This window comes from Periophthalmus magnuspinnatus, chromosome 15 (genome assembly GCF_009829125.3).
Source record: "Periophthalmus magnuspinnatus isolate fPerMag1 chromosome 15, fPerMag1.2.pri, whole genome shotgun sequence".
In the NCBI taxonomy this organism is placed as follows: domain Eukaryota; kingdom Metazoa; phylum Chordata; class Actinopteri; order Gobiiformes; family Gobiidae; genus Periophthalmus; species Periophthalmus magnuspinnatus.
In genome coordinates this window covers 28717066-28736403 of record NC_047140.1, presented here as the reverse complement: position 1 = coordinate 28736403, position 19338 = coordinate 28717066, and the positions used below count along the sequence as shown (strand labels likewise).

Genomic DNA, 19338 nt, shown 5'->3' with positions numbered 1-19338 from the left:
TGTCTGTTTTGTTTCTGTTTTGTGTCTGTTTTGTTACTGTTCTGAATCTGTTCTGTCTGTTTTTTTTTGTTCTGTGTTTTTGTTTTGTGTCTGTTCTGTGTGTTTTGTGTCTGTTCTGTTTTTGTTATGTGTCTATTTTGTGTCTGTTCTCTTTTTGTTATGTGTCTATTTTGTGTCTGTTCTCTTTTTGTTATGTGTCTATTTTGTGTCTGTTCTTTTTGTTATGTGTCTATTTTGTGTCTGTTCTGTGTCTGTTCTGTGTTTTGTTTTTGTTTATATCCTCTTTATCCACCAGTCCCCCGCACAGTCCGGCTAAGCTACGCCATGATGTCCACTGCGCATGCTCATTGCGCAGTGGACGCCATGTTGGATCTACAGTGGATTCGGGCTGGAATTTTCTGACGCCGTATGTTTTTCTTAAAATCCTGGATTTTTCCTCCCGTTTGGGGTCCGTCAAACACCCGCGATCGGCGCCCTGAACGACAGTGACGATGATGAACTCCAGTTTCGACCTGTCCCGGCGAAATCCGCAGGAGGATTTCGAGTTGATCCAGCGGATAGGAAGCGGCACGTACGGAGATGTGTACAAGGTAAAGCTGCAACGAGGAAAAGCGTCCCTGTTTCCATTATCGGACATCACATCTGTGCGCTATTTCTGCGCATCATACCAACACTGCAACTTATTTCCCCAATCCCACGTCTTGTCTAGTTGCTTTTACGCTTTTAACACCTAGCTAAAAGTGCTTGCTTTTACAGATGGACTCAGTGGAGCTAAATGCACATTCATGCGCACTGGAACAAGTCTCTCTCTGGGGATAGGCACATTACGAGTGTGGACTAGTCTCAAATCAGTCCACACACATCCCTCCTGTCCCTTCTTGTCATAAACTTCACTACACAACAGTCGACACATGCGTAAAGCTAAAACACATCACAATATGCGTGAGTTATGTCAAGCTATACGTTAGCCACTTGGACGGTTAGCCACTTGGATGCTAACTTATTTACTATTTGTTGTTTTGAAACGCAAAAGCAGTATTTTAAGTGGGTTTACACATTCTTACTTTAAAGTACACTGTCTCTGTCGGGTTTAATTTCAGTTAGGGGTAAAAATATAGCGCAGAAATGTGATGAAATGATGATTATTGCAGAGTGACAGCTGCTGCGTCTGTCCGGTTGAGTTTGGCTAACGCACCAACGGCTACAACAAAAACAAGCCTCACGCAGCTTAAACCCTCTTACATAATCATAAACATTTAACTTGTACACTTTTAGATGGTGTAGTCTGACTGTAGACACTTGAATTTAGACTTTAGGGCTGTTAAATGTCTTTCAGTCACGTCGCAATCACTTATCACTGGAGTTTTTCCCACGCTTTTCCCGAGGCCCGTGGCTTTAGCCTGGCACGGATCACAGTGACTCACAGCCCTGCCCCAAACTTGTCTGTCTCACTTTGGTAGTTGAAGGTAACTCAGGAGATCACGTTGTTTATTTATGTGTTTATTTCTTTATTTTGGTGCAATAAAGCGGTTCTGGTAATTGTAAGTCTTTAAGGAACTGCAAAATGACCCCACAAATCACAAATCCTCATGTTTAATATCATCCCATCCCTGCAAGACACATTATTTATGATTAAAGTTGTTATGGATATGAGTAATTATGAGTTTAACAGAGAATATTATGGATGAGCAGGGCTGTTGACTGAAATTTGGGGGCCCCAGGGTTCATAAGAGTCACATGGCCCCCTCTGTAATGCAAATTAATAAAATGAGGGTGGCCCGGGACAACAGAACCCTGCACATTCTGGACATATAAGGGCGATTATCTTTGTTGTCGATTGTCACGGTTATATAAAATGATTATTGTCAACTCTTTTTATCACGATACACGATATTATTGTCCATTGTCCCATCCCAGTGTCTTGTATTTCCACACTTTTAGGTTTGTAGTTTGGCAGTGGCATACACATGTGATGGCTGTACTGCAGGAACACTTGGACTGGTGTTTATGGCAGTCCACTGTTGAGGAATTTAATTTCACCTCTGTGTGGGCAGTGGCCCGTGGTCAGCTTGAGACTGATTCAACTTCAATAAGACTAGATAATGTTTGGTTAACTTCCAGGCGCTTTCGTGACAGTTTAACCATAAAAGGTACAAAATAGAGACACGTTTGCTCATCTTTATACTGGCCTCAAATGTCCAGAGTCTTTACGTTTTGATACTGTTTTTCACAATGCTTAAGAATAAAGATTATCCACATTGTACAACTATGCAGAAAACAGTTTTTTGCCCAAAATTATACAGTTTACAGAGCTTTGTTTGGTCCTGTTCTGCTCATATGCATCTAAGCTTAAACAGAAATGCTAAATCATCTACTAACCTCTCCACTTTGTTTGTAACCATGTTCTTGAGAAAACACTGGCTGATTATAGAACACAGCTCTGCAATGACATGAATCACAATTTTTAAGCAGTGCCAAAAGTGCCTGGTGTTTACAGCTTTTTACAGTGTACGAAATTCATCAGATATTTAAAGTTTAGTTAGGCCTGTCAGGATAATTACTATATATATATTTACAATATTTTTGGGGGTCAGTATTTCTTCTGGCTACTTTTTATGTGCACTACTGGGAAATTTTTGGTTATTTCTTGGCAATATGATAAGATTTGAGCCATAAAAGGTTGAATGAATAACTTCTTTGACTCACTACAGATGCAAACTGCTGTTCTGCTGTTTTTTTTAAATTGCAGCTCAAGATTTTGTAACAATATTGTAGATTTAGAAGGGTTTTTTTGTGGTTTAAATCTGCCCTTGGGTTACTGTCAGTGGCATAAATGAGTTTCAGTATTATCATGTATCGTCTATTTTTACTTCAGCGATATATCAAACTTTAAAATGTTTAATCGTGGCAGGGCTAAGTTTAGTCACACTACTCTTCCCAGATTAAAGTGAAGTAATTGCTTCCCTGGAAAAGGTCAAACAAAGGCACTGGGACAGAGTTATCGCAGAGAGAGCTTTAAAATGTTCATTCAGACAGTACATTTTTAATTTAAATATTTACCACCAAAGTTACAAGCAAAACTGCATGAAAACAAGCCAGAGGAAGAGGCTTTTCAAGAAATAAATTCCTGCTTCATTTCAAATTAGTGAAGACGATGGAGGTAAATTGCCAGATTGGTTTGGTTGACTGTTAGGCCTGTGACAATAACAAGTTTGGAAGCTGAAGAAAATACCGATGATAAACGATAATATGGAAACAAATTTATGCCACTATCATGAAAGCCCAAGAGCAGATTTAAACGACAAAAACTATTCTAAATCTACAATATTGTTAAGCGTTGCATTCAGCATTTCTTTTTTAAGTAAGTTTTTCTCATAATTCAACTTTCTACAGCGCAAATCTCAAAAATTTCCCAGTATTACAAAGAAAAAGTCCCAATGATAAATATTGTTCTGTAATTTTTTTTTTATACTATTGGGAAATATGTGGTTAAGTTTCTGTTTTACAATGAAATTTGGGCTGTAGAAGTTGGAACTATGAGCTTCTGACTTGTCATTTATTATTTATTTGAACAACTTTGTACATGTAGAGTATGTTTTGGGGGATAATATTGCTGTATGGCTTCAGAATGTGTTATCGTGACAGGCTTAGTTGGATAGTTCACTGAGTTAATTTGTTGCAGTGGAGTTGTTGTCTTAAATTAAACGCGTATGTGAATTCTGGACGGCAGGCTCATGTGTTTTTTGTTTAATAACTGGCCTCTCTCTGTGCTGTGGTCGTTAGTCAGAAAACAGTTTATTTGCCAATACACAGGAGCTGGCTTGACTGCTTCTGTGTAGAGTTTACAGAGAAAAGCTGCTCCTCTGAAGGTGAGGAGGGCTGAGGAAGCAGGTGCAGCGAGGCGGTGTGGTGAAACTGATCAGATGCTGACAAATCAGTGCAGCAGCAGCAGCGTGCGCCCCACAGACTGTGTAAAGAAGTGGACTAAGGGAGTGTGACGTCTCCCACAGCGTTCGGCTTCAGTCAAATGAAGCTAATCGAGGCTAGCAGATATTATAGGGGCCAGTTTGTAGCTGAGTTACACATTTGGAATTCTGACCGTGAGTATCATAGCAACCAAAGAGCCAATACGGAGTGAAGCTGTTGAAGATATCGCGGGCACTTAGCAACGCTGTCAATCAAACCTGTTGCTAACGCTACCAGGAACGACCTCTGGAAAATAAAGCGCCTGATTTGTCTGATATTAATGTTCATATCTTGAGTTACGGATACAATAGTGAAATAAAAACCAGGACCATGTAGAGAGGGTTAATACGAACATTTTAAGACCAAAATGACGAGTCTGACAGCAGTGGTTACAGAGAGAAGAGCCACAGTTTTTCAATAGAAAGTGAATTGGAGCCTGGAAGGTGGCGGCTAGCAGATTAGCTATGTCCATTTATATATACAGTCTATGGTGCACACTATGAAAACATGCCAGGCTTTGACGTAGCATGTTGTTCCTCTACAATATAAACAAAAAAAAAGGATTAATTATTAACCAGCATTTTTCAGACTCTAGCTATACATTTACAGCTATCAGTTATTTAATTAAAGGTGTACTGTGCAGTTTTCTGCTTGAATACTGCTCAATACTGTATTAAACACTTATATTTCGATGGAAACTGACGCCAAGCCAAGTTACACGTCAGATCTGTTGAAAGGCAAGTGTATACCTGTTGAAAGACAAGTGTATACCTGTAAATGAACTGTATACAAGACAGATTAGTTTAATGCCATACTGTGCAACATTCCAATATAAACGATAGCCTTGCCATTCAGATTAGCAGGTAACAGACTATTACATCTTTATAAGGTTATTGTGTTTGTTTGGGGGCGACAGTAGCTCAGTTGGTAGCGTGTTTGGGTCAGATCCACTGTCCCACAAGTCGACGGTGCGATTCCAGCTTCCACAGATGACTGCTATTGTTGTGTCCTTGGGCAAGACACTTAAACCCTCTATATAAATGTGTGTGTGTGTGTGTGTGTGTGTGAAAGGTTGAGTGGCTCCTTGACGTAAAGAGCTTTGATTAACTTTTAACACATTTGGTTTGCAGTTCGATTGTGCTGCTGCTGGTCTGTGGCGCAGCTGCGATGGCGGAATGCAGGAATCGCGTCCGTGTGTGTTTGAGAATGTGTGTTCATGTCCCATTGTCTCTCACGGGCCCAACAGAGGAAGACACAAACCCAGATGATTGTGTCACTGCTCACACACACACACACACACACGTGAATTAGCCCACTGCCCCAGAACCATCCTGCTTTTGTTGCCTTTCCTTTTGGCTCTTGATTCCAGATGGATTTTAACATGTTTATCAAGTCTTCTTAATGATTCTTAATTGGGCACATTTTTAAATTAGTAAATTCCCGGAGCAGCAGCAGCTTGTCTGATTTCTTCTGGGACAGCGGCACACTCAGTAACTCCTCTGTAGTTCAGTGCATTTGCGAGACGCCAGGAACCTCTGCGAAAGTGCACCCTGTTTAAGATTTCAGTGAGGGTGTCCTCCTGGAACTTGGGAACAGTCAAATATGGATTTCGACCTTTTGACCTTTGTATCAGCGCTGTCAAGTTTGAACAAAATGGAGAATATTTTCGATACTGTCAGAGCTCGGCTGTTGCCAAGAAACGGATTACAGCGCACTGCGAGATTTGTCTGTTGGCAGAGAATTTCACAATATGTTTTAGTATTGCCAATATTGAGCTGTTTATCTAATTTCTTACAGCGCCAGTGTCATATAGACTGTATATTTATCACTGCTACACAATACTATACTTGTGCAGCAGTGGGGAAACTTGTGTGAATCTTGGATGCAGTAAAATATGCAGTACATTTTGTGCATGCAGTGTCTGGGTGGGTCAGACTTATAGCGCGAGTGTGTGAAGTGTGTGGTATGTAGCTTCACAGGCCCACACCGAATGCACCATTCTGTGGAAAACAAAGAAGATAAATTGGATTCAAGTTACAGGCTCCATCCAGAAGGACATTGCCCCATTCAGATGTGAGGACTGGACGAAAAGGCACAAGACTGTATTTAAAAATGTTGTGACGTTTGTGGTTTTGCGGCGGCTCTGACCTGAAGGGACGTTCACTCGGAGCCTCCTGTGTGTGTTTTTGCTCGGTTCTGCTTGAGTGAGTGGGACTTGTTTAAGTGCCTGAGTACATGCAGCGCTGCGCCTCACCTGTTCCACTCCCGGGGCGGTTGGTTGCTATTACTGCGAGTCCTCAGAGGGGGAGGTGAACAACAAGATTACAACGTGTAGACGAGACACAAAATCGTTAACAAGTCAACCAAAAAAATGCTTATGTGAAGTTTAGATCAGCGGTTTCCAACCTTTTTTCTCCGGTGAGCCTTAGATGAGGTACAGTTAGATGTCCAATAAAATATAAACCACTATCCAGGTATTATTGCACAAAATTAGGACTCAAAAAGACACATTTACAATGATAATCTGTATTTAATTAACCGTATTTAAGCACAATGCGTATAATTCAGAAATCCCTTGGTGAGTTACCTGGAAAGAGGTGGAGAGCTACTGTTTGCTCCCGAGCTACATGTTTGAGACGTCTGGTTTAAATTATATTGCAAGTTACGACTATATCAACTTATTTATATGCACAATAGCTTTAATAATTTTCAATAACAATATTTTTTCAGGCTCAATATTTATGCTGTGTATGTTTCCGTCACTTTTTTGATAGTCCATGACACATTATAGATGCTAGAACTAACTACTTTAGCTTTTCATTGTATTATTTATATATTGCTGGCATTATGTTTAAAATCATTCCAGTACTGATCGTTTAGGATCCAGAGAAGCCGAGCTCCACTGATATTTCTAGGCTGATACGTAGGGCCAATTTTGGTCATTTTACCCAAATCTTCCAAATTGAATACATTAAATTGGATAAGAGCAGTGTAGTCACATTTTTTTTTATCACTCTCTCTGGTCTAAAGTGTTTAAATAAAGCTTTATACACATACTCTTCATGCATATGGAGGCAGCTAGTTAAGGCCAAACGAAATATCGGCCTGTGCTGAAGATTTAAGGCCAATAGTCATTTCAGTATTATCGTTTGTCGTGATATTGTCAGAATCAATATATTAGACTTCAAAATGTGTTATCGTGTCAGGCCTAATTGCAGGTAGCTCCAGCTCAATACAGACTCAACATGATTCGTTTACTGTCAAGTTCAACTGCAAAGAGAAAATAACTGTCTCCTGGGTTTAGCATTTTGCTAATCGAAGTCGAAAACACAAATTTTGAGTGTCTCTTTCATATAAAATGTGTTAATTAGGCCTATCACGATTAGGCCTGTATGATAATTACTAAATCGACTTTGATCGTTTAGTATTTAAGCTGGAATTATATATTTTACGCCTTGGTATTTAACACAAGTACTTTTTTCTTTGTAAAAATGGGAGGATATTTGGGGTATTTTTGTAATGTGGTAAGATTTGAGCTGTAGAGAAGTGAATAAGTCCCTTTTCTGGCGAATAATTGGCACATTCTGCTGTTTTGGTTTTTTTTTTTGTTGCAGGTCGTGACGGGTAACATATTTTGAAGCTCGATATATCGCTACAGAGAAATATTGCGATAAACAATAATATTGAAACTACTTTATGCAGTTACAGAGAGATGGGCCACATGGGTTTTCTAATGTAAAGTGATTTGGAGCCGGGGTGGATGGAGCCGGAGACGCGCCCATAATCACTTCCTATTTGGACCGCGGCAGCTAGCAGGTTAGCTACGTCCATTTATATGTACAGTCTATGGTGCGCACTATGAAAACAGACCAGGCTTTGACGTAGCATGTTGTTCCTCTCCAATATAAGCCAAAATAAACCGATTATTAATTATTAACCTGTGTTTTTCATACTTTATCTATACATTTACGTCACCTACATCGTTAAAGGTGTACTACGTAGTTTTTTGCTTGAATATTCAAACTACTTTACGCCACCGACACAAAGCAGGATAATCCCAGTAAACCAATTTTTAAATAGACGGTGACATTAAAAGGCCTGAGCTGCAGCAGATAAACAGCAGAAGGAACCGATAACAAGTCAAAGAAGTTATTTATTCAAACACCTACAGCTCAAATCTCACCTTATTACATATAAACGGCAAAAATATCCCCACTATTGAAAAGAAATTGTACATAAGATAAATATTGAGCCCCAAAATATATAGTTCCTGCTTTCATATTAGGCAGGGGACGATGTTTGAATTTGGATTATCATGGCCAAAATAATTACGATTAAAGTTGGTGACAGTTTAAACATGTTATGAATATGAATAATTATCATGTTAATATTATGAATAGCTTCCATGTAAGTGTTATAGTACTGTACTTTGTTATAACTAAAAACTAGGGACACTGATACCAATACTTGTTTCGAATATCGACGCTGATACTGAAAAATTAGCTGGATCCAGTATCAGTTCCATGATATCGATTAAGATGATATCCTGGTTGGGTCTTTAATTGGATGTAATTGGAGTCTTTATTTATACAAATCTGTTCAGTAGTTATTTGAATGATAATTGACTAAATAAATGTAATAAATTAACTGTGCTTTAAGGAAATAAGTGGCATTTTTTGTCCCTACACTAGTATCGGTTAATATCAGGTTTCGGCAAATACTTAAGTCAAAGTATCTGTACTGGTATCGGATCTGAAAAAGCTGGATCTGTAGCTTTTTTCTGTACGCTCTGGTGATATAATGGGGATTATTTTTGTTGCAGATTCTCACGATTATATGAAAAGTACCTCGAACGATTACTGTCAATGTTTTTTATCAGGATAAACGATATTATTGTGTTTATGTCGAGAGCAGGATTTGAATCGCCAACCTTCACATCAGTGGACAAACGCTCTACCAACTGAGCCACTATTACTTCTGCTGTTCCTGTCAGTGCTAAAATTCACCGATTATGATACAGCGAAATCAAACATGGCTGAAATCTCCTTTTATTAGAGCTGATTTATAGGAGTAAAGCTGTTCTACGTCCATAAACGAGGCGACAGCTGTAAGTACGCCTGCCTCATTGCCTTTTAGAAAGTGTCTACTCACAACATTAGAAGTTGGGTAAGGAGCTAATGACGCTCTAATTTAATCATTGGCTTAAAGCTAACGAGAATGTGATTGTGACGGCCTGAACGTACCAGCCGCCGCAGTCACAGGAACTCGGCAGCAGTGCGGGTTGATGTGTTTGTCTCCGCTGCTCTCGTCCGTCCAGTGTTACGATAATGTGTGGAGAGAGAGGTGTAACGTGGATTAGCACAATTAGCTGTGTAAATGAGCTCTGATGAATCCCAAGTGACAGACTGACAAGATTGGAAATGTGAACTTGGCAGCGTGACTGGTTTTATTACACGCTCTTACCAAAAATATGAAGCGTTTTTGGCTAACGTTCAGCGCATCTGTCCTAACCGAGGGAGAAAACTGGAAAAAAAACTATGTAGATTTAGTGGTGAATGAAAGTTTAAAGTGGATCTATTTTGTAAAAAGGACTTTTCAGAGTTATTGTAGTAGTTTCCCTTTTAATCACACGAAGTTTGGAGTGATTCGTGCATGTTTGAGCAACCTTTAATCGCTTATTTTCAAGACGCCATTTTGCCAATCAACTCCCGTTTTCATCACCACTGATCCACGTCCACTGCTCATTCTCCAATTTTATTTTCATCATTTTGGTATAAATGCAGCAGCTCGTTAGCGTGACGTGCAGCTCTTTGGCCGTTTACTGCGGTCCAGAGTTCTGTTGAATTCGACCTGACTTGTGGTAGTGTGAAAACAACGTAATAACTTCTTACATAATTTGTGACCACGAATCAGAACGGTCTTTGTTTATGTTTTTGGCTCTGCTGGCGAAGGGAAAGTGTCAACTGTGCTGCCCGCATGCCCACATCTCGTATAGGTGAGGGCTTTAGGTCGCCAAAAACAGCACACAAAACCTACTGGATGAAGCGGTGTTGACGAGGAACATCAGCAACAACATTTATAAACATTTTGTGGGGATGTTTTTTTGATTTTTGAGTCAGTGGTAGTACCATTTATGGTCTGATTTTTCTTGGTAATTTGGGATTGAAAAAGAAATGCCCTCCTTTGTTTACAGTAGATGTTGTGACTTCAGACATGCCAATCCGTTCAAGTCCTATCAGGCTGCTGTGAGCTGGGCCTGTAACGCTGGCATTGAACCCTGTGAGTCATCTCTGGTCCTGTCTGAAGCTCTGTGTCTCTGAGGCCGTCTCTGTCTCTCTGCTTTTCACTATGGCTTTGTTTTGGTGCCACTTGTTTACTGTGTTTAACCCTGTCTTTGCTTTGTGGTCTACATTTTTTCGTTTCCCGATCGTCTATTTAAACAATTTGGATCAGACATGTCAGATATGCAGGACAGCTGTGCTCTGTTGTACCACTGTAGGTATTTGACAAATATTGAATCAGGGCTGGGCAATTAATTGTGTTTGCTCCTGACTTTCCTTCTTACAAAACAGGGTGATTGTGCAACTGAACAATGAACTCATTTTTATTTAAACTATTAAAATTAGATGACACATCTATACAAATGTGATTGAAGACTGTTTACAGTTTATCATATCACATTATTTAAGAATGAAAATGTAAAAAGCTTCTAATATCGATTATAACTGTAATTGTCCAGTGTGTGCAAAAAAAATTGCGATTTTATTTTTCAGCCCCATCACTCAGCTTTATAGTGAATATACAAATCATTTCAACTGTTTTTCAGATGTGATGAAGTTAACACATGGTTAAAGATGACCCTTTTTAAGATTTTGTAAGACAGTGGGCTTGGACAAAAGCTCTGACCTTTGGCCTCTAGTGTTGCATAAATAAGTCACTGAAGCTGCCGCCAAAATCTCTGTGGAAATTGGCTTGAAAACTAAAAGTTTCATTTGATGAAATTTTGATAACTGGGATCAAATGGACATCTTTGGTATTTACGCTGTGGCTCACTATGAATTGCTTGCATGTCCTCTGACTGAATGGTTTAATACAGCTCTGCTTTGAAGGCCATGTTTAATTCATATCTCTTCAATATAGAATTCTTCTCCCATTGCACCAGCGCTTCTGTTGTATGTCAACACCGCTGGCTATTTATAGGAAATCAACTCCAGTTTCCAGCAGAACCCTTGGATACAAGTCAGCTTTTTAGGAATTCACATTCTGGACTCTCCCAGCTTCCCTAAGAATTTGAAGTTCTCTTAAATTTTAACGTTGGTTCAGACTCAGATAGTGGCTGTTATTTTTACTTACTTTTTTGTTTTTTCTCTTCTTGCTTTCAGGCACGCAATGTCAACACAGGCGAGCTGGCTGCTATCAAAGTCATCAAACTGGAACCTGGTGAGTCTTGTTTACTTTTTTAATCAAATTTATTCATGACACAAACCTACAAACAGAATTGAGTGACAAAATAACAGGAGACACAAAAACATAACTAAACAGACACAGTTAGACAGGCAGATAAACGAGTGACTAGCAAACTTAACGAGGCACAGAGACAAAATGGTAGACTGGCCACAAAGAGAGAATCTTCTTAAACGGGGTAGGTGTCTGCAGGCGTGGCACAGGTGTGGCACAGGTGTGGCACAGGTGTGGCACAGGTGTGGCACAGGTGTGGCACAGGTGTGGCACAGGTGTGGCACAGGTGTGGCTCAAGATTGGCCAGTGAGCAGTAGCCAACCAGGGGCAGGCAGGATCCACTCCGATCCACAGTGAGGGCTCACACAGCCAGGATTCCAAGGGGAAAGGGAACGATTCAATCACACACAAAACATAACAGACAGACGCTAAAAGGGGAAGAAATCTAAGGCTTTGGGCTGTAATAGTTCGTTTTATATATTGGTCATTTATTGCTTAAATACCTCATCAGCCTCCCAACTATTTTCTTTTATTTTCTATTTTCTTTATCCAGTTTTTCTTACTTTAATCTGTTATAGTTTTGATAAGTTTTATGCTAATTTGAGTTTTAAAAAGCCCAGTGGTTTCCTGTTTTACTTCCAGCGCTGTAACTGTTTTTTTGTGTTTTTTGTGTCAAATTATAGGGGAAGACTTTGCAGTTGTCCAGCAGGAGATCATCATGATGAAGGATTGTAAACACTCCAACATTGTAGCTTATTTTGGAAGTTATTTACGGTAAGTACGGCTCATTTACCTGAATTTAGAGACAAACAGTCACATTCAAACCTATGATGTAGAGTGAGAAAACAAGAATCTGGCTTTTTAATCTTTTTCCTGTTAGAGAATGAAATAAAAAGTTGGCGCCCGTGTTGTTTTGTGTGTCTTGACTGTGGGGGCGCTGTGTTGTTTTTTTTGCAGGAGGGATAAGTTATGGATAAGCATGGAGTACTGCGGGGGCGGCTCTCTCCAGGACATTTATCACGGTGAGACAGAGACAGACGTAGTTATTGTTACTGCTTCACCTTCCGTGTCTATCTCCTCCCATCTCCTCACACTTGTGCTGTTGTTTAATGTCTGCAGTTACTGGGCCTTTGTCAGAGTCACAGATCGCCTACATGTCACGGGAGACCCTACAGGTAACACACTGCATACCTGTCCCAGTCACCAGGGCAACTGTGGCTCGGACCTATTCTGTAAAATCGACTTTTCGGAGCTTGTTATAATTGTTTTAGTGTTGTAGTTGGTTCCTTCTCATTGACTGAGGGATTACACAAACATCTCCCTTCTCGTTTACCCTCTCGAAGTTGTTTTTGGAGTGATTCACGCATGTTTGAGCAATCTTTAATCGCTTATTTTCAAGACACCATATTCCCGATCGTTCCCTGTTTTCATACGCTGCTCTGTGCTTAATTTTGTTCTTCAGTTTTATTTTCTTACTCAGTGATATGCGTAGGATTCATGTAGTGATTTTGGTACAAATGAAAGAAAAGCTGCTGCTAGCTAGTGTGATGTGCAGCTAACCATAGGAGGGGCCAACAGCTATATGATGACATTTTCAGCTCCCACTGGGCACTGCGGTTTTCTAACGCAGAAGTCTGCATACTCACATTTATTGCAATGTAAAATGTGCAGTTTATAACATGACAATCCACGGGTGTCGTAGATTATAATTACAGAGCAGACACAAGCACAATAGGTCTGCTTTAAGAGTAGTTGGTGGTTGAATCGCAGCTTTAACCTGTGCGTACTGTATGTTTGAGAAAAACACTTGCCCATCTTGACTGTGTGAATTAGGCCTGTCACTTTCATCACTATAATGACTTATCTTTCAGTTTATGAAAGCTGGGACAATATTTTTTTGGGCTCAATATTTACCGTGTGCCTATTTTTGTTGTAATAGTCGGGAGGTTTCTGCTATTTTTTTAAATGTAATATGGTAATATTTGAGCTGTAGACGGCTGGAAAAGTAATATCCAGGACTAGTTATTGGTTATTTCACCTATTTTTTCATAGTAGCTCAGACTTTTTAATGATACTGTAATAAAAAAATTGTTTTATGGCTTTTTTTTATTGTGTCAGTGTCATACAGTAATTTCAATATTATCGTTTATCATGATATTCCTCTGTAGCTTCAAAATATGTTATTGTGACAGACGTAGAGTGCGAGAGAGTGCGAGAGAGTGCGAGAGAGTGCGAGAGAGTGCGAGAGAGTGCGAGAGAGTGCGAGAGAGTGCGAGAGAGTGCGAGAGAGTGCGAGAGAGTGCGAGAGAGTGCGGGAGAGTGCGGGAGAGTGCGGGAGAGTGCGGGAGAGTGCGGGAGAGTGCGAGAGAGTGCGAGAGAGTGCGAGAGAGTGCGAGAGAGTGCGAGAGAGTGCGGGAGAGTGCGGGAGAGTGCGGGAGAGTGCGGGAGAGTGCGGGAGAGTGCGGGAGAGTGCGGGAGAGTGCGGGAGAGTGCGGGAGAGTGCGGGAGAGTGCGGGAGAGTGCGGGAGAAACACACATTTGCATCATTCAGCCCCAGGGCAGCTGTGGATGTGGTTGACTGACCAAAGCGTGTGTTGAATAAATGGATAATGATTTACTGTATTCCTTAGAGAAGCGTTTGTTGCTTGTAAAGCACATTCCAAGGTATAATTATTATATTGTAACGCAACATTACATTTTCATTTGTTCAGTCTTGCTGTTATATTTAAAGAGAGTAACATTTCTGGTCTCTATGGAGTTGTTATTGCTTTGGCTGGAATGTTTCAAAGTGTGGCATTATCTCCTTGAGGATAACCAGGTGACGCTATCAGGCCAAGTTACAGGTCAGATATGTGGAGAGGCGGCCTGGCTCAGAGTAAGAATACATGTTTTCAAGGTGCTGTTTTGGCATTAAAGTGAATCGAAGAGAGACAAGTTTAATGCTATACTGGAACTTTCTAAGCCAAGCACTAACCTCTCCATTGAGTCGAGCAGGAAGCAGAAAAATTACATAGCGCACCATTAATATTGATGTATAGTTTTGTCATCAATCTGACCTGTTATACTTTTTTACAGGGTTTATATTATCTTCATAACAAAGGCAAGATGCACAGGGACATCAAGGTAAGAAAACACAATTAATCTAATACTGTAGTTTCCAAATCTCTTAAAAGTCCTATATACTATACAAAACTGACTCTTGTTAGCTTTAAGTCATGTTGGAATGTTGTTACGTCCTCAAAAACAGACCTGGAGTTGTGTTTTGTTTCATTCACACACGTTTGAGCAACTCTTTTAGCACTTCCTGTATTACCACGTGACATCACAAAGTGGAACGGAGTGTTTTCTGTTTGAGAAAAGAACTAAATAAGCAGGATTTGTGTGTTAAACATGTGTGAATGAAACAAAACACAACCCCAGGTCTGTTTGTGATGAGGAAATATTATAGCATTGATCAGAGAATAGTGTAATGGGGCCCCTTTAAAAAACAAATCACCGATCACATTGTGCATCTTCTCATAACTCTAAAAACTAATTTTCTCAAGTTAATGAAAAAAGTTTGCTGGCCCCTGTTGAAAGTGGAGCTGTGGGCACATTGTTTGGCCGTATATTGCGATGCCTAAAAAGTGCTTTTGTGTGAGATAATTGGAGTTGACACAGAGGTAATTTTTGATGTGGCTTGTGTGTCTGACAGGGAGCCAACATCCTCCTGACGGACAATGGCTATGTTAAACTAGGTAAGAGGAGCAATCGCTTTCTGCTTCAAAAGACTGCATTTGAATGGCCTATTTCGCTCCCTCGCTCCCTCACTCCCCACTCTTTCACCTCCCTGTAATTTGTTGACTTTCTCTCTTATTTATTATATGTCTTTACTAGTTTACGTTTCTTATGTTTGTTCTGGCTTCAGCGGATTTCGGTGTCTCAGCCCAGATCACAGCGACTCTTGCCAAGAGAAAGTCATTTATTGGAACACCGTACTGGTGAGTTGAAAGATGATCATCCCAAATATTTTTAAAGCTTAGGCTATTTTTTAGGAGCTCAAAATAACATACTAAGAACGCTCGAATGCCAAAAAGAAAATGCATTTTTATATTTTAGAACTTCATTCGTTAACTGCTACCTTCAGTGTCAATTTTTAGACGTATTTAGTGCCAGGCCTTTCACAATAACTACAATATCTGGCTTGTTTTTGGTTCCTTCTGGTGTTTATCTGTTGCAGCTCAGGCCTTTTAACGATGCTGTTGATTTAAAAATAGTTTACAGGGATTATCTTGCATTATTTAAATCTTAATTAGTTTCAATATTATCGTTTATCGTGATATTTCTCTGTAGAAATTTATCATGCTTCAAAATTAAACGTGCCATGAACAAATTTTGAATAATTTTGAAGATATATAGATTGTGGGAAAGATGGAGTTGTGTAAATTATCTGTAAAATAATACCAAAACTTACAAGAAGACTGTCTATGTTGGTTTATTACGTTTTCACCGGTAAAGAAACACTCCCACTACTGACAGACTGAAGTTCTACTGCAGTGGGACCAGAGCAGTGGGGTAACACACTTAAATACTGTCTGAGGTCCAAGCCCAAGTCCCCAAGTAGAATTTACATTTAGCTCAGTCTGGCTGGACATTTAGATTAGTGTCTGAGTACAGGTAAGTGTGATCAAACCGTAGACGCGTGAAATAAAACAGCAGACGTGTAAACAGGAAACACAAAGTTACCTATAGCCTACTGTGAGACTAAAGTTGACAGACTAGTGTGGCTTTTAACACTTCTTGCAGTGCATCTTGGACAACGAGAAAACCACAGACAATATGAAAATGCCTACCACAGTGGACTCGTGTGGGCAGAGTTGTGTTTTAGTTTTTCCTCAAGTGATGCAGAAAAGAGGAAGCCACTGTCTGTGTGAACGGTCATGTACGTTAGCGATACGTCCTGCTTCACAATTAGACCTGCCACGATAACACATTGAAGTGAAATATCGATAAATTATAATACTGCAACTAATTAATGCAAGATAATCCCAGTAAACCAATTTAAAAGACATGAGCTGCAACAATTAGCCGTAAAAAGGGACTAACTCGCCTCTCCACAGCTCAAATCTCATCGTAGTACAAAAAAAATACCCAGTTTTGCAAAGAAAAAGTTCTCATGATAAATACTGAGGCCCAAAATGTCAGTTGATTTACTGAACGATAAGTCGGCTTCTCACGATAACACATTTTGAAGTGCGATATATTGTGAAATAACAATAGACCATAAACGATAATGTTGAGACCAAACAAGAAAGTGGAAATATCCCCCAAAACGATTCTAAATACTGTATACAAGATTGTTAAAAAAAAAATTATCAGCTGGAATAAATAAATGACAGAATCCAACACTGAAAGTAGTTATTTTGTGTATATAATGAGTCATAGAAGTTCACAATGCAACTTTCAAAAGCTCTAATCTCATCGTACTACAGATTAAAAAAATAAAATAAAATCTTATTGGTACAAAGTTTCCACAATAAATATTACAAATTATTATAGTAAAATAAAAATTCAAAGCTGTCAATTATGGCTCATACCTGGACAACTGAGGGATTACACAGACATTACAAATGATCATTCCAAGTCGATATAGTGATTATCGAGACAGGCCTGTTCAAAATACGTTATCATGCTCGGCCTGTAGTGCTGATAAAAATAGCTCTGTTCATGAGTGGGGCATCAGGCGAGAGTTTCTCTGGTAGTGGATGTCGTCTCATTGTGTTCTCCCACTGCACAGGATGGCTCCTGAAGTGGCAGCGGTCGAACGGAAAGGAGGTTACAACCAGCTCTGTGATATCTGGGCTGTTGGCATCACCGCAATAGAGCTCGCCGAACTACAGCCGCCCATGTTTGACCTGCACCCGATGAGGTAATGTCAATAATGGCACGGCAAGGCAAGTTTATTTGTATAGCACAGAATAAAAAAGACATTAAAATCACAATACAAGTAATCATCATATAATTAAACTTAAATTAGTGCAGAATAAAACCCTTTCAGTCATATCCACAGCTAAACAGAACGGTTTGGAGTCTGGATATGATGTTTTTTTTTTGTTTTGATTTGTTTTTATTGTGATTTTAATGTCTTTCTTATTCTGTAAAGCATTTTCAGTTACTTTGTGTACCAGTTGTGCGGTACAAATAGTCTTGCCTTGCCGTTGTTCACAGACTCAACTGATGCGGGACTGATGTTTTTATGTGTTGTCTTTTTTCTAGGGCTCTATTTTTAATGACCAAAAGTAATTTTCAACCTCCAAAATTAAAAGATAAAATAAAATGGTAAGATGATGAGACTGCTTTGTTTTGTATAATACATATTTTACAGATTCATTTATTCATGATGTTTTTTGCTTGTGTGTTTGTATCAGGACAAACAATTTCCACCATTTTGTAAAGCTTGCGCTCACCAAAAACCCAAAGAAGAGGCCCACAGCTGAAAAACTACTACAGGTGAGTCTTAAAGTAACATAAGCAGGTGTGTCAGTGATTACATTAAGTGGCGTAAGGCAGGTAATGTTTAGTTAATGATTAGTTAATGATTAATGTGCCGGACAGTGTAATATTCCTCTTTAATTGTTCATTGACGACTTTGTTCTGCGTGTCCAACAGCACCCATTTGTGTCTCAGCCGCTCAGTCGGACCCTGGCCATCGAGCTGCTGGACAAAGCCAACAACCCCGACCACAGCACCTTCAACGACATCGACGATGACGACCCCGAGCCAGAGGTAGCGTCATAAACTCTCACCTCTGACCTTTACACTGGCCATGTTTCACAAAGCAGGTTGAACTAACCCCGAGTTTAATTCCTGACTCAGAGTTATCCACTTCAGACAGGGCCAACTTAGTTTCCAGGAGATTAGGTTTGGAGTAAAGTTGGACCACTCAGTTTGTTCATTTTTGAGTTTAGCCGAGAAGAGCCATGATCAATAGAGGATTCACCATGGCAACGGTAAACCAGAGGAGACGTCTATGTTAGAGGGCATGTAACTGTGGTTAAGGTTAAAGGTTAAATTCAGGCTTGATTTTAAAATGGGATGTGAAGTGACACTTTAGTATGATGCATTAAAACACATACACTTGAACTTTAAAGTTTTAAAATAGCATATAATGAGCTACTAAAGTCATTTTACACCACATAAGTTTGGATATATTGCACTAAAAGGGACCGTAGTAACATAAACTTGTACTTTTATACATCTGTTTGCTTGATATTGAGCTGATTAACTTGGCCAGACTAATTTAAGAAGTTATCAAATGCAGTATTATACATTGGAAGTGGAATCCTCATCTTTACACCTTCATGTTAAGCTGTTCCTAGTTCTTCTGTGAATGGGGAAGCGAACTGTCCAATCAGAGCTTATCTTCAGGAACAGACTCTAGGTTTTATTCCTCTAACCACGAGTTTAACCAATCTGGACCAGGTTAAGTTCAGAGTAAATTACCGTGGTGACTGACTCAGGGTTTAGGTCAACTGTTATCCTTAAAAATAGGTCAACCCAGTGTTTTCAAAGTCTAAACCTGCTCCATGAAACAGGGCCAGTATGTCACAAATGCCATTATATACATACGCATTATTATTGTGTTCAACGCAATTATACAGAAAGACCTGATTGTGTTTTTTCTCATCTTTTTCTCTCATTTATCTATTTATTTGCCTCATTCTTCATTTATAGTTGTAGTAATTACAGTGGTACATATGCCCTGCCCACTACTTTTATTTATAGAATCTTTCAATATATATATTTTTTTAATTTAATATTATCAAATAAGCTTTTTTTTACATAGACATAAACATTCAAATAATTTAATACATTTATTGTTATTATCAGAGTTAAACCAAACCAAAATCTGAAGTAATTTTACGTAACGTTTTT

The 19338-nt window shown here is 39.4% G+C and overlaps 1 protein-coding gene across 14 annotated transcripts in view; it reads left to right on the top strand.

The window, feature by feature from the left end:
- The first annotated feature begins 342 nt into the window (after positions 1-342).
- Positions 343-19338, top strand: part of LOC117382835 (mitogen-activated protein kinase kinase kinase kinase 3-like) — a 42682-nt gene continuing 23686 nt past the window's right edge. For 8 of the 14 annotated variants that reach the window (XM_055227207.1, XM_055227203.1, XM_055227201.1 and 5 more), the window contains exons 1-12: positions 361-590; positions 11349-11406; positions 12108-12198; positions 12382-12446; positions 12544-12599; positions 14500-14547; positions 15119-15161; positions 15332-15404; positions 17201-17332; positions 17680-17742; positions 17832-17913; positions 18073-18189. In XM_055227207.1, coding sequence (XP_055083182.1) covers positions 492-590; positions 11349-11406; positions 12108-12198; positions 12382-12446; positions 12544-12599; positions 14500-14547; positions 15119-15161; positions 15332-15404; positions 17201-17332; positions 17680-17742; positions 17832-17913; positions 18073-18189 — 927 coding nt within the window. In that variant the 5' untranslated portion in view covers positions 361-491. Of the gene's footprint in view, positions 591-11348; positions 11407-12107; positions 12199-12381; positions 12447-12543; positions 12600-14499; positions 14548-15118; positions 15162-15331; positions 15405-17200; positions 17333-17679; positions 17743-17831; positions 17914-18072; positions 18190-19338 lie in introns of all 14 variants that reach the window. The other 6 variants (XM_055227208.1, XM_055227209.1, XM_055227197.1 and 3 more) reach the window with 3 other exon arrangements.